The sequence below is a fragment of the Podarcis tiliguerta genome, assembly GCF_965153285.1.
Source record: "Podarcis tiliguerta genome assembly, chromosome: 5".
Taxonomy (NCBI): Eukaryota; Metazoa; Chordata; class Lepidosauria; order Squamata; family Lacertidae; genus Podarcis; species Podarcis tiliguerta.
Window position 1 is genome coordinate 96,224,410 of NC_139538.1, and position 15,914 is coordinate 96,240,323.

Sequence of the window (15,914 nt, forward strand, 5' to 3'; positions counted from 1 at the left end):
CACTGAATCACCCTGGACCGGCTCTATGCCATGGGAATTGGGGGACCTGGGGTTCAGAAGTACTTGAAAGTAGCACTACAGTGGTACCTTGGGTTACATACGCTTCAGGTTACAGACTCCGCTATTCCAGAAATAGTGCTTCAGGTTAAGAACTTTGCTTCAGGATGAGAACAGAAATCGTGTTCCGGCAGCGCAAGGCCCCATTAGCTAAAGTGGTGCTTCAGGTTAAGAACAGTTTCAGGCTAAGAACGGACCTCCGGAATGAATTAAGTACTTAACCTGAGGTACCATTGTACTCGAAAGTCCAGAAAGTAGCACTGGGAGATTGATTAACTGCCTGGTGGTTAGCTGTTTAATAAGTATATGAAGCCACTAGCAGCAGTCATTAGGAGTTTTGGGGCAAGGTGATATCACTATCCTGGAGACATCTGAATCAGGACAGGCTGTGTAGGATCTGAACTGCTATTGGGATGCAGTGTTAGCACAGATGAGAGAAAATAACCGAAGCTTTAATCCTGGCATGATGGAGGCACTGTGGGTGAGTGGTTCTTATTGCAAGATGGGGTTGCACTCCAACTGAAATAGCAGGTAATGCAGCCTGCGGGGTGTTTCTGGAGGCCCAGATAACCGAGTAAGACAGCTTGGCCACAGAAGTTCACAAACTTCTTGATCTGGAAACTGCACCCAGTGTAGAATTACTGAACCTAAGCATTCATGAAGTGTTTCTATTCTTCTTTCCCCCCTCTGCTTGTTTCCTGTATCAGAGTGATTTTTCATAAAATCATGCATTTCAAAGTGATACAGTTCAAGAACACTTTTTCTGTCCTACATGCTTATGTAAAGCAGGTGTATAACATATGCATCTCTGAGAATTGATATATGTAATCTGGCAGGGGCAAGAGATACCAATAGTGAATTGCAGTGTAAAATGTAATTACCACCACTATTTTTCTAGAAAAAAGAGGTGCCAGAACTCACCATGAACAATTATACTCTTAGAATGGCAATGGCGCCCACCTGAGAGGAGCTGGAACTGAGTTCTGATGAGTTCCAGCTGAAAAAAAGCTCTGTTTACCACTTATATTAGCAACTATGCTTAGAAGTGACTACAACTTGGTTTAATTAAACTAAACATTGAATAGTTTATTTAGCAACTTTCAAATATAAATGCAAGCAAAACAAATTTAATGGAATCACTAAGAAATATTTTGTGTAAGAAACTGTTGCATAATAATCTTCATGACCAGTGTCAGTGGTTCTAGTTGTCTATATATGCTTTTTATTAGTTTATATCATTGGTCCCCAGTCTTTGTTTGAACAATGATAACAATCAGCTCAAAAACACCAAAAAAGTGTGGAACTTCAGCTATAACTCAGGCCAATGCAGATGTTACATGTAGTTGTGTGTCATGACCCTGTTTTAAACAGGAAAACACTGCTGGCAGGAAAATCAAGCTTTGAGGAGTGGCTAATGGGGTGTGTTTACCTACTCCTTCTTCCATTCCAGACTGCACCCCCATGACTTTTCACATGTTTGCTCTTGCAAATACCTATCTGAAACCTCTCAAGGTAGTGGCGAAGTTAAAGTGTGTGTGGGGGGGGGGGGGAGGGACGGGACAGAATGGTGGGAAAATAATTAATACTATTTCCACATTCAATCCCACCTGCCCCTCCAGCAGCTTTTCTTTTTGATAGAGACATCAGGAAACTGTATCTAATGTCTAACTAGGGTCACAGCTATTACAAATTTTAGCACTTAAACTTCCACAGAGAATAAGCATATTAATATAATGCTAAACAACCAGTTTTCACATTAAATATATGTGAATTTAGTTTTATACTGAATTCTAATCAGTAACATTCAAACCTGTCACACCGTGGTTAAACAAAAGCCCACAGCCACAAATTCACTTTATATCATATCTCAATGCAGAGCTCTTTCTGCCTTTCGGTTGCCTTTGATTTTCATCATCAGACTCTCGATACAGAGTAAGATCCAGGCTCAGTACTTGACTGTGGATAGTATCTTCTTGCTAAGGAGAGAAACGATCAAGAGTTATCACAGCACACCAGGCCATAATGAGGCAGCTGTAGGTCTTTGGTTTCTTTGCATTTCTGCCACCCAACCCTTTAAAATCACCAGGGATTTGATTCTATAGAAGTGTAGCCATATTCTGTTTCTGTTTTCTCTATGAAACACTTAGGGTGCGGAAACTATCACTCAAGAGTGTGTTCTGTGTGCATATATATACCTCAGGCCAGACTCCAACTAAAGCATCTGCTTCAGAATAAAACTCTTCCTTTAGAGAAATAACGATAATCTGAAACTTTTCTTGGGCCTGCTCTTTAATGAAGCTTGATATCTTTTTGAGAAGAAAAAAAGGAGGTTAATAGATAAATGCAGAAATACAATGATTAGAAAAGAAACTTGCTTTATAGAATGGGTAAGCATACTGCTGGCAAGACATCTCAAATACAAGACTATGCTATAAAATACATTAGAGGATCTGTTTGGAATAAAAATTCCTCATGCAATATATCTCTACTCACTAAGGCAGTATTTTATTTTTAAAAACCCACACCATTATGGCTTGGAGGAATTATAAGAAGTTGCTTAACAAATAAGTGCAGAACAAATCATGGGAGGGTCTTCATTATAATAATTTATTATCTATTTGGGGATCTTAATTAAAACCCTCACGTGCTAATAGGCTACAGCAGAGGTTTGATTAATACTGTCAAAAAATTGTGGAAGGTTGCAGGTTCCTTTCCAAAGGAGCCTGCAAAGCCCTTGCACAGTACATCCCAAGCGCCCGACAACCTGCTGAACAAGAAGTGCTACAAAGCCCCTTTGCCAAGCCCTCCTTTACCTCACTTTACATGGGGGCAGGGTTTGTCAAAATGGCCTAGTGGGCTGGGTTAGGTCTGTGGACTGGAGGTTCTTCACACTAGCCTTGGTCCCTAGGCAAAGGCATGTCTACTCACTGACAATTTCTGGAGTCCTGAGATCCCAATGAACAGTGGCTTTCAAGAACTAACAGTTCTTGTGGCTGGAAAGTACTAGTAAATCTTAAGATGCATTGGGTAAGCATGGAAAGATTCTTAAGTAAACAATCAAAACTGCCTTTAACAGGGAATTAGCATGAGATGCAATTTGCTTCCTTCCATTTCAAACAGTGTCTGATATATGCAGCATATCCAGTGTAATCTCTTTAATAAAGGGTTTGCTTGCTATTTACTCATTGCCCCTGCGTAAAAATATTGTTTTCATATATAAAAAGAAAAAGCACGTTTCTGAGATGGAATGCTGTTTTTCTTTTAGGAAGAGAGACCGATAGCTTACCTTGCCAATGTTTGTGTTATCTAGCGCTGCATCTACTTCATCCAAAACAAAAAAGGGGGCAGGCCTAAAGCTGAAACAACAAAGCAAGCACAATTATTAATGGAATGTAAATTAGTCCAATTGTACCTATAAGAGTAACAGAAACAATTTCACCAATGGAGTGTGCATCTGCCACCACCTGCTTTCTACTTTAATGACTGCATTTTCTGAATTTCAAGACTTCTTTTTACTTTTTCTTAATATATAGCCAAAATCCCCCACAAATACAGAATTTAAAACAAGTGTGCCATATAGCATACAGCCTCCCCCACCTTATGCCAGTGGTACAGAAATATAGAAATATATTTCTACTTCTCTTTACCATATTGCCATCTAAACAAGACAGTATTACTTTTCTGTATCAAGCTAGCATGGAATTAAAAGTAGCACTTTAATAAATAAATTAATATTATTATAGCACTTAATACAGTGCTGTATTATCTGCAATTTCCACCTCCATAGCCAAGACCTAAAAGGGAATTAAGCAGAGGTAGCCTGGAACTTTAACTAGACCCTTTCCAGTACAGTGGTATTTTGTGATTTTAGAAAAAGGAAAATATAAGGTCAAGCCAGAAAATAACTGCCTGAATGGTATCCTGAAACCTATCAATTAATTACCAATGCCACTCTATACCGAACAAGAAGTAGAGGCAGAAGAAGCTTCTAATTAAAGGCACAGTATCCTCCCTGAGAACAGCAGTCTACCCTGGAAAAACTGATGCTGCAATTGCATTTTATTTGAAAAACAAGAAGAAAAAACTGGGTGGGCAATCATACTGTCTGTTTTCACTATGAAGAATGAGTAAGAAGGATGGCAATTCCATTCTAAACAACTAGCATGGTAGCAGCCCTAGAAGATTAGTAGGAGACAAACTTCATTCAACATGATCCTCCTGTTGTGGGGCAAGGCAGCATTACGTTCTTAAAACGAATATGATCATTACAGAAGCAAGAGGTATCTATTGACTATCAGCTATAGAATTAGTGAGCAACAGAACAGAAGTAATGACCTCTGTGTGAACATAGCTGGACAAACACAATAATTTAAATACATTTCCTACTACCTGATTTGGGCTTATCAATAAAGGCACTTTAAATCATTTATTTCAATCAGCAAGAAAAAAAGGCAACTACCACAAGTACCAGTAAATGATTTATGTAAACCTTCTCACCGATATTTTATATATCCCTTAAATAATGGTGCTCATCTGACCACTAACCCATGTTGAATTCTAAATAGAGTAATTTTGCCCCAAGGAAGGAGCTACTTTGTATAATTTTTATTTATTTGGATACTGATTTGCATGGAAGTGCTTAATGACTAACTTAGATGGTTATCTTTGTAGCAAAAGCTGCATTCCCTAGGAGTATTAATACTGCACCACTCTCAAATCCTGCACCTGGAAGAAGCCCCCTCACTTGCTGCATCCCTGACAGACTTCCTTTGGAATAGGTGGACCTTGGGAGAAAGGGGCACATTCTAGACGAAAATCTATTTGTGTATTGCTCCCCATGTTGCCTATCTCTTGTTGAGAACCAGGTTTTCTGGCTTGGAGCTTGAGCCAGAACTGAATATAGGAAGAACATCCGCTAGAAACCGGGTGTTGACACAGGGCCACAAAACGTGATCAACAGCTTTCCACATTTACTTCCAGAACTTCGAAGCATAAGCACAGGACCAACAACAGACCAAATCCTCTCTTGCCTTTCCACACTTCCAGAACAAACTGAAAGCTTATATATGTTGCTCTCCTTTCTCATCTTGTCCACCATATATGCCCAGAGGTAGAATCTCAACATTATATGAAGAGTGGAGTGACTCCAAAACGATACCACGGTTGTATAAACTGTGATATGTGTGTCATATTCTTTTTTGAAGTGCTATGCATTTCTTACCTGTGTATTGCAAACACAAGAGCCAAAGCTGCAACAGATTTTTCACCACCTGACAGGTTGTCCATTGGCATAAATCTTTTTCCAGGAGCTACACAGTTATAGCCAATACCTTCCAAGTAAGGCTCCTCAGGATTTTCGGGACTAAGAAACGCCTGAAAGATACCAGCTTCCTTGTTCAGTTAATAACAAAACATGGGCATTAGCTTTATCTGTAAAAAAATTAATGCAGGGCTTGTCAACATGGTGACCTCCAGTTGCTGTGAACAACTATCAGCCACAGCGAGAAGAGCCAACAAACAGGGAAGACAGGAGTTCTTGTCCACAACATCAGGAGGACACCATACTGGCTATTCCAGATTTCGTGAATGCTAAAAAAATACTGGTTTCCAGAAATGCAATTTAAATTATTATTTTGGACAAAAATGCAATCCTATTCAAGTTATGGATGCAAACAATACAACATTCTTCAAAGTAAATTTGGAAAACAGGGAGCATCTAGATGTGAAAGTCCAAAGCAGTATCTGTACTGGATGGAGAAGAACAACAGAAAATCATTCACAAGCTGCTTTGGAAACAAGCCAGAGCTCCTTTCTGTGTCCATGAGCACAAAGCTTGAGAACACACTAGTTCCGCACATGGCAAGTTAACCTAACCTTCATGATAACTGCATGCCAACTTTGCACAGAACAAACTTCCCACCCCCAAAATAAACTCTTCTACTGTGGAGCCTTGATGCAGCTTCACAGGTAAGTCATCTTTCACCAACTCTGTCATTTCCCCATGCCCAGCTAACTCTGTATTTCCAAGTCATGGAAGCAGAGGGATTGGACCATTTGCTGTTTGCCTTGGATCACTTTATTTTGAATCCTGAATCTGGTTGCCCATATTTCTGTTTTAAAAACAGAAGAATTCCTTGAATGATTCGTTTTCTGATGGACCAGTAATCTAGCCTTAATTTACAACCAGTACACTCACTGTTGTTGTTAAAGAGTATTAAATGAAATATCTGAAAAATTACAAACCTGAGCGCTACTGTTTCTGCAGAGTTTCTTGTAGATCTGATCTATAGCTACTGACACATGTTCAAAACACTGACTGAACAGCTCGTATCTCTTTTTCTTCACCTTCTCAAATTCTTGCCTACATAATCTGGCTTCTGTCCTACAAGTCTCAAACACTGTAAAAGGATAATTGAACTAGCTTTAACAGAACATATCACTAAAATATTGGGAGTTAATTTTATAAGGGTAGAATCCAATTAATGTCCTTGCATTCAAGGAAGAGCTTTTTCTGGTGGATGCCTCTGCTAATGTAAGAACATAGATAGGTGATTTACGCCATACTCAAATTCGTTTCAGATAGGTGTCACCCTCCAGCAGAGGGTTGAAGGTGGTGTGGAGAGCGGCAGGTGGAAGAATGAATTAGCAAAAAATCAACCCTTCTCCTTTTCTGCTGAATCAAAAGCCCCTCCATGAGAGCAAAGGTCACCAGCTGGATTCTACCCACAATTTCCTACCAACTTCAGTAAACAAACACAAGAATACAATATTTATGCAGATATTCTTTTGCAACAGAAAGCCACTTATCTCAACATACAACTTTGTCCTGTACAAGGCCAGGTTCTTGCAATTTAAAAAGTGTTCTCAGTGAACATTACATGTTTGCAGTGCTATTTAAATTCAAACTTTATTGTAGCTTATGTGGCCCATTTATCTATCTGTGTATGGTGGAAAATTGAATTGCTTCACACTTTCATGGAAAGAAAGAAAAATCCTTGCAAATGTCTATTATTTTGATGGAACACTGGATTTACCAGGCTGTTCTCTTTCTTCAGTACCTCTACATCTATTGCCCTAAAGGGACAAATAAAAATGAACATCCTTGCAAAAACTGTCATTGCAGTATAGATTTTGACATAGGGCCCCTTCACCTGCAAGTTCCAGTGAGGGAGAATGTTGTGGGGCCTGAGAAGGCAGCACTGTCCTCCCAGCCCCGCAAGCCCTTTGGGGCAACCAGGATGTGCAGTGCCCAGGATGTTTGTCAAGCCTTGCGGGCCTGACAGGTAACTCTTGGGATGAATGGAAGCTTTGAGTCATCACGGGAGGGACAAAGAAGAGTATCTTACAAGGAAAGGGATTTTGTGAGGGTTGAGAAACATTTCAGGCAAGGCCTTTATTACTTGGACTTCTGACACCTGAGGTGTATGTTTTTAGGAGCCACCATGCTTTTGTGATTATAATGTTTTATTTAAACTATTTGGAAGTTTTTTAATGTTGTAACCGAGAGCTGTTTTCAGGTCCCTAAAGTGGTATCTCAAGAAAAGGGGGGGGGGGGGGGAGGCCAATGACGATTACTTTCTTGGAATATTGCCTAAGGGATCTTGTGGATCTACACACACAGAAAAAAAATGCTATAAATAAGTCAGAAATTAGATCGTTATAACAAAATAAAAAACCCTTTAGAAAAACACACATAAAGATTTCCTGCTCTCTGGCGCCATCTGGTGTTGCATGTTTAGAGCACATTCAAATTGTTTCTTTACTCATGTAAAGAAAGTGGTGTCCTTGCTTGATGCAAATAACGGTGACAACTTGCCAGGCAGAACAGTAAGGTCCATAGGGGATGGGATGGGGACTGCCCAGCAGGGTTGGGAGCAAACTGCTGAAGGGGACTGCTCATAACCTAACCATATGCTCAAGTACAGGGCTTCACCAGAGGAAAAAGGCCCCAATAGCCAAGCCACTTCTCCTGGGGGGGGGGGGGGGAGAGGGGGAAGGGGAGGCCTCCTGCCCGCCTTTCAAATATTTTATCTCAATTACTTATTGAAGGCAAACAATAAATAAAAGTTGTGGCTGATTTTTAATCTAAGACATGTACTTGCCTCTTTCCTGCTAGGACATTTTGAAAGACTTGCAATGATGTAATAAATTGGGATGTAAGTGCACTTTGGGGTGATCAAACAGCCACAAGGGCACCCGAGCAATCTGGGTTTACAAAAACACCTTTCTCATTACTACTATCAGAATCACAGAATCGTTCTTTAATTAATTTTACTAATTAAAAAAGTTAATTTTTTAATTAATTTTATTAATTAAAATTTTACAAATTAAAAAGGTTCAATATTACCATCAACCGATTCTTGAAATCTGCCTGTAACAACATGTAATCTCTCAAGAGCTCTCATATTCGGTGCTGCTGTTTTTGATAGAACATTTTCTCTAGATGATATTTCCTGCTGAAGTTTTGTTAGGTGAGTTTCAATATCTTTGTCGGAGCGCAAGTCCTATATGTAAAATGAAATAAAGAAGTATAAAAACAATGAATAATGGTATTGGGTTATTAAAAAATGCCTCAAAGTCTTAAAAGAAAAGGCAAGGAGGGGGGAAGTAATGTCCACACCAGAGGAACTTGCTGCAGGTGCAACATTTTGAGGGTCCCTGTGGGGCTGCAAGTGCAATGCTTATTCCTCCTGGCCTTATGGATTGTGCTACTGACCTTCTTAGAGCATACACAGTCCATCAGATGGATACTGCCATCTATCACCCACAAGCAGGAACGGCAGAGTTTAGGAAGTATGATTTTTAAGGTACTGGTACTGACACAATAAGGAAAACACAGTAGAACAAAAAACATGTTTAAAAAGGCTTTCAGGAAAGGTCTGGGTGCAAAAGCTACTAAGAGAAGAAAAGGAACTGCTGTGGCTTAGGAGAGCAGGTGTGGGGAAGAGACTGAAGACATTTGCTCACATACCACAACTACCATTGAATAAAATTAAACTCGGGAATTCACTTCAGGTGAGAAAGCTCAGGGGCCAGGAAACAAACAAAACACCAAACCACTGGGCCAAGAAGCCAAGCGGATGTGAGGAGACGTGTGAAGAAAAAATTAAAATACTGTCAGGAAAAAACAATAACCCAAACCACTCAAAACTCACCATAATGAACAACAAGCAAGCAAGCAGGGAAGGAAGGGGAAGATAAATCACCCAATAGTCCAAGATGTGAGGCTAGTCATGAGCAATGAAAGGCAAAACCATCTGGACAGGACGCAGGAAACTGACCAGGGTCTCTACACCGGGAGGAAATCTCCTTCCCCAACTCTGCAATTCCTGACAGTGGATGGCAGATGGCAGTATCTACCTATCTGAGGGACTAAAGAATTCGGGGAGAATTTGGTTCAGGCAACAAACCTGATATAGCTGTGAATACCTACAAACAACAATAGTCTCAACACAGTGTGCAGTGTCAGTAATGCAGAATGAATGCAGAACTAATTTCTTTTCTTTTCTTTCTTATGAATATCCCACCTTTACCTCCAAGGAGCTCAAGGTGGCATACACAATTCTCCCCATTTTTTCCTCACCACAAACTTATGAAATGCAGAAGCACTCATCTCAACAGCTAGCTGTGCTATGAAGTGCAGACTGCACAAGCTGTGGGAGAATGTCCCCCACATGCTGATGAAAACCACCCTTCTCCCTGAAGCTGCTTCTGTCTGTGGGAGGGAAGCTTCAATGGGCATCCATGAAAGATTCCCTCCGTGGTTAATAGCAGCAGGAACCGGTTCAGTGGTCCTGCACACCACAGGATGGATAGTCTCTGGGGTGATTGATTGCAGTCTGCTTACTGAGCAAGTTGCATGCGGCAGAGAATATCTAAGGAATCATGGTAGCCAGATGTTCCTTTTAACCACATTAGCCAGGCAAACGGAAAATAAACTGTGGAACCAAGCTCATGAAAACATGCTTTCATACACAATATTAAAATGGAGATCTTCTCTTACCATTAGCTCTTTTGCAAGATTGCTATAGTCTACATGAATTGCCTCTTCTCTTTCATAGATATCAGCCGTCATTTCTGTAGTTTCAGTATCAGATCCCAGCTGTAACAAACAGCCGGCAAAATTAATGGAGATACATAATACTTAAAACTGAAAAACCCAAAGCAGCAGCAACAGCAACATTTACTTCTCTCTCCTCTCCCATCCTTCTACTTATGGTTAAGGTACGGTTTACTACTTCATGAAACCAGTGGTGCCTCGATTTTATCCTGCCTCCTATTCAGTTCTTTCTACACATTTGCCCTTTTTGAGGGGCAGCAGCATCCATTGTTAAATATACATCCTAGCATCTGAATAAAATAGCATTGGATTCGGGGGGGGGGGACACCCATCGGGATGACATCTTTGCAGTTCTGGTTCTCTCTGTGCCCTCTGAGCATTAGCTCTTCTAAAAATCTGGTACTTACCACCAGATAAAACTCTAGTTCAGTGTTTCTCAAACTCGGCCCTTCCAATGTTTTTGGACTACAGTTCCCATCATCTCTGACCACTCGTCCTGCTAGCTAGGGATGATGGGAGCTGTGGTCAAAAAAGGCTGGAGACCCAAGTTTGGAAAACACTACTCTAGTTAGATCAAGGTCTAGTAGACATTATTTATGTACGAATTCCACAACTGTATTAAATTATTTAATATGCCACAAAACCTACCTCTATTTCACTAATGTCATCCAAAGATCCCAACAGAAGTCCTATCTTTAAGTCCTGGAGTTTGCAATCAAGAAAGGTATTATGCCTTTCTAACTTTTTCTGTTCCAGAGAGGTCTCGATTGCAATACCTTCCTTTTGCAACTTTGCCAACTCTCTGCCACCAAAAAGCAATAACACAGAAAACATAACACTGATATTTCAGCTACTGAAGGTTTAAAATTTATAAGAATAGTTTGTATATTATATTATTGATTTAGACAATACCTGGGTTGAGAAACACACAAGATAGTACTTTTGAACCACACTTCAAGCTTAAGTTTCTAACCCAAATACAAAGTATCTCAATCCATTCTAGAAATCAGTTACTTCCCCATCAAATTCAGCTTGCTTGCTTGATTTCAGTGACATGTGTAAGCAGACGCAAGTAACTGGGGAAGATTTGCATGCCCTCTTTGAAAGACAGAAACAGTTTTGTATCCAAGTCATTTACACATCTGCTCTTGCCCCTTTTTTACCATCCAAAGGCCCCTGCGGTGGTGATCCAAGGAGCACCGTAGCTGAACACGGATCTCTTAACCTGCTCTGCACCAGAGATTGCATCTAAGTTCCCACCAATTCATGAGTGGCCCGTCAGGCTGCAATGAAGATGGCATTGGAGACACTCTGTTGTACACAAAGAACCTCTCCATCACAACCCTTCGGATCTAGGTCATAGCAGTTGTACAGTATTGTACTAGCTTAGCAAATATACAATGCTCAACTTAAATGTTCCTGTTCACACAAAGTTTCAGATATCTGGAGTTCCTCCCCCCACAAATCACTTACCTATTCTAAACACAACCTTACTTACCTTATTAGAGTTAGTAATGCCTTCCTTGATTCCTCAACTTGATTCTGTGCTTCTGCGACATCAGCCTTATTAACATCCCACCTTTCCTTAAGCTGTTGCAGTTCCACCGTAACTTCCTCGACCATTTGTAAAAAGTTTTCCTCATCCTATGTATGAAAAGTATAAAGTATAATAGCCTCATGGTAATCTTATACAGACAAGATAGTCAGATACCTATTGGTAGAGATGGAACACTCTAATAGTCTCTGTGTTGGGATGATCTACATGGATTTCCCCCTCCTAATTCCCATCTCACTCCTTCATCTTAGTTACATTTATATGTTCATATATTCTAGACATGCAATGTGCGCACAGTGCAAAATGCCTAGAAAAGGAGGTCTTCTAAAATAATTAAACCAATTTCTTTGTGAAGTAAAAGACTGTAACCAAATCTGATTATTTTATTACTTTAAGGAATTTTATACACTGCTTGATTGTAGTGAAAACTTGAAAAGCTGGATATAAATTATTGTAACAAACCATTGGTTACCTTTTTCAGGCTAATAATATAAGCTTCATCTTTGCAAATATTCTCCTTTAACATGTTATTCTTCTTCACCGCCTTGTCTACCAGGCTGCAAATATACTCAAGCTGAGCACTCAGTCGTGTCTTCTGGTTTTCAAACTGAAACCTGAACAGACACAACACAGTAATATGCTAAGATGGAGACAGCAATGTCAAGGGCCATTACATCCCTCAGAAGTAATGTCAAGGAATCTGTGCTGACTGTGGGAGGGCCAAAGTCAACAGTGGGCAGGGACAGAGTCAGAAGTGTGGGGCGCACCCCCTTTCTCTCTCTATTTCTGGCACACCTATTTTTCTCTTGCCCCCTCTTCTCCTCTACCCAGCAGACTGCCAGAGGAGGGACAGGTCACACTTGCTAAAAAGCTGAACTGATCAGTTGCAGAGGGGTGGGCGTCCATGTGGCTTTAGGCTGCCTCCCCTTCTCTAAATGCAAGGTAAAAAACAAGTTATTGTTTAATAATAATAATAATAATAATAATAATAATAATAAAGTGGCATCAGAATGCATGGCGCTTTGCAGTGTAGATCCCCCAAAGCTTACAATCTAATCTTCAATCCAAGGGAAACAACCAAGGAAGCAAAAGGTATTGGAATCAGGGGTAAATAAGGAAGCAACATATAAAAATATTACATGCAAACATCCCTATTGGCAAGGATAGGATAGGAAAAACAGCTTTGGAAAAGAATAAAGCTAGTGACAATTCCTCTCCCCCAATGTCCTTGCCTCCCCAAGGAGTAGCAAATGCATACTGGCGAGGGCATTCTATGCAAACATAGTTCTGACCTCAATTTAACAATAAAATAATCATCATATGATGATAGCTGAACAATATCTTAGGACAGAGACATTAAGTATGTATGTATACAGAAAACGGAGGAATTCTGATTACAGAATGATTTTACGAAACATCACTACTATTCACTTCTGAATAGTTACCTCTTCTTGTCAATTTCTTCCTGCTCTTGCAAATGTTCTTTTTCATATACACGAATATTGTCTACTCCAATATCTGCACAGAAGTCACTGAAAACATTGTCTTCCACCTATTGCAACAACCCCCCACCAAGAAGGCAATTAAATATAATTCCTTAAAAGAAGTTCTTTCACACAGTATATGAAGGTTTTAGAAATGTAAGAAGTATCAATTGTTATTGTAGGGATGTTCACATATTACATTCAACAAGTATACAAGTAGTCAAGCTATGCAAATTGACAATAACACTTCTATATGTATAGACAAATGCTTGTGTCTGTGTGTAATGTGTGAATGTGCCATTTAGGAACATTGTCAAGACAAGAATTTTCTTAATGACCTCTTTCACAGAGTCACTGGAAAGAAACCTCACTTGTACCTTTTCTTCTTCAACAATCCATTATATTATTCACTGTGAGGTATTGACCTGTTAATTGGAACACAGGGACACTGAAAAGCTCGATAGGGCCAGAAGAATTTCACTACTATTTTTTTTACTGCAGACACACCTTTTTAGGAATATTTGGTTGGTAGAGATCAGGCCAAGCAAGACATTACATTATTAAGGAAAGTAGCAATTGTACAATCACAAATGGTAGCCATGTGGCATGTGTGTGATTTGGACTGGGACTATAAGGCAGCTGGGGGGGGGGAGGTCTTCAACTCTTTAGCCCCTCTATCCTCCCCACCTAAATAATTGTCCCCATCCCATGGTTCTTATCTGCACTGGGAAGAAAATTCCCTTTGGCAAAAGTGGGAGCTCTTCTCCCAAAGCAAATATGGGGATTGGGAGGAGAGATCTGGATCAGGACAATGGTGGAAGAAAAAGGTTAAATTGTCTACCCTTCAGCATAGCTCCTATTTACTTGGTTTTATTAAAACACACACACACACTTGCTAATTGCATGAACAGCATCACATCTAGTTTGGCCTGAACTGTTACAGAAATTGGTATTTGGTTAAAACTGTTTCAAATTTTATTTTATAATAGAAATGAAGTGCTGGTGCCCATTTTGAAGATTCCCTTTCTGTTAAAGAATTAACATAATTATTATACAGGGGCAAATGCCAGAGAGAAGTAAAGGCAGCACTAGAAATTCTGTAGAACATATTTCCAGGAACGAGTCAAGGACTTCTTCAGGGACACCATCAGTTCTTCTTAGAGAGCTGAACCTTGATCACTATCTATGGCAGCAAAAGCTGCCCTGCCTTACTTACTATACTGGTTCAATTTAAATGAAACCTAAGATATGGGTCCTACTAAACTGTGCAGGGTTCCCATAAAGGGTTGTAAGTTGTCAAAGAATTGTTCAAATAAATTGGCAAGTTGTATCTTAACCTCTGAAAGATGGATCTTTGACATTAGACCATCAATGTGCCCTTTTTTCCACAGATGCCAGAAAATTATTTGAACACTTTTCTATGTTTTTGTTATTAACAACGTTGAAATTTATTTTAACTGAGCTTTATGTGCTATATAGCTTTTGGATATGAAAGTGTTTTGTTGAGCTTTTGAACCCCCCCTCCCTGGGTTATGTACATAGCCTGAATACATTTCATTTTGTAAACTATTAATCTGAGGTCTGAGTGAACATGAAGTCTGCAAAGGCCTTTGGCTATATTCACTAAGTTTATTACAAGTGTAAAAGCAGGTCTGGAGCTTTCCCCTTAGATCAGTGGGTTTCAGAAGCAGCCACACAAGGAACACACATCTACAACCAATGGCCATAAGACAGCCATTCTATGATTCTATATGCCGCCATGAATGAAAAACTTATACCTCATCAATTTTCTTTTGGAGTTCGTTAATTTTAACAGCTCTTTGTAAAACTCCTTCATTCAACATCACATGTTCTGACTGGCTATTTAATAGTACACTTTCCAGCATAGATTTTTCCTAAATACAAATAAATATGAACAGTCTTTTAAAAACAATGGAGAACTAGTCTCACTGTTTTAATTATTTATGTTGTAAGGATATTTTACTCTGGAACCACACAATTGTACTGCAAATGTAACTATCAATACATAGGTAGATAACCTGCAGTTCACTGGCTGCATTTTGCACCCAAAAACATTTTTGGTGAGGCCTCCCCTTAAACTGCTCTATGGGTTCCCCACTATGAGACCATGATGCCAAAAAGGCTTTTTGTGGGGCCTTCCATTTTTTCTTTTTTAAACATTTAATGATTTTAATGATATTAATTCTTAGAAATAATTTGTTACTGCTGTAACTGGTTCCTGCTGTAGCTGGTGACAGCAACGTATTTGAGGCCAGACAAATCCAACCTAAATTTCTCAATTTACAAAATAATTTAAAGTTTAATTTAAAGAAATTGTTTTACTGACTCCTTCCAAAGGTAAACTTCACTATGCTACCGTGATGACAGAAGTTTTTTATGTCCTCCCCACCCTCCCAAGATTTGTCCTTTGTAAACAAAACTGACAAAAATGTGGTTGCACTCACTTTTAAACTGTGGCCCCTGGATGACTGATCAAGGGCAATGCAGTCCTTGGCACAATAAAAAAGTAAGCCAGTCTGGAGATCAGAAGAAGCCACCCCCACTCCAGCACCCAAACACAAAAAGGCCAACGTTTAGTTTCCTGTTTGTCTAAATGTAGATTTCATGTTTAGAGTATAAAAGTATAAAAATGAAAGTCTCCCAATAGAAACATTCCCTCCTAAATTATGGGTTTTTAAAAAAATATTACTTCTATTTCTTCAACGGGTAAAGAAAAAAACTCAATTATGTCACCATT

At 39.5% G+C, this 15,914-nt stretch overlaps 1 protein-coding gene across 8 annotated transcripts in view; it reads right to left on the reverse strand.

The window, feature by feature from the left end:
• Window positions 1-1,124: 1,124 nt before the first annotated feature.
• Window positions 1,125-15,914, reverse strand: part of SMC1B (structural maintenance of chromosomes 1B) — a 387,986-nt gene continuing 373,196 nt past the window's right edge. For 6 of the 8 annotated variants that reach the window (XM_083440721.1, XM_083440716.1, XM_083440717.1 and 3 more), the window contains exons 15-26: window positions 14,935-15,051; window positions 13,118-13,224; window positions 12,145-12,286; window positions 11,616-11,761; window positions 10,766-10,919; window positions 10,061-10,159; window positions 8,405-8,561; window positions 6,301-6,455; window positions 5,279-5,430; window positions 3,344-3,413; window positions 2,253-2,363; window positions 1,125-2,033 (exon numbers count right to left, since the gene is read on the reverse strand). In XM_083440721.1, the coding sequence (XP_083296847.1) occupies window positions 1,908-2,033; window positions 2,253-2,363; window positions 3,344-3,413; window positions 5,279-5,430; window positions 6,301-6,455; window positions 8,405-8,561; window positions 10,061-10,159; window positions 10,766-10,919; window positions 11,616-11,761; window positions 12,145-12,286; window positions 13,118-13,224; window positions 14,935-15,051 (1,536 nt within the window). In that variant the 3' untranslated portion in view covers window positions 1,125-1,907. The remainder of the gene's footprint in view (window positions 2,034-2,252; window positions 2,364-3,343; window positions 3,414-5,278; window positions 5,431-6,300; window positions 6,456-8,404; window positions 8,562-10,060; window positions 10,160-10,765; window positions 10,920-11,615; window positions 11,762-12,144; window positions 12,287-13,117; window positions 13,225-14,934; window positions 15,052-15,914) is intronic. The other 2 variants (XR_014511353.1, XM_083440722.1) reach the window with 2 other exon arrangements.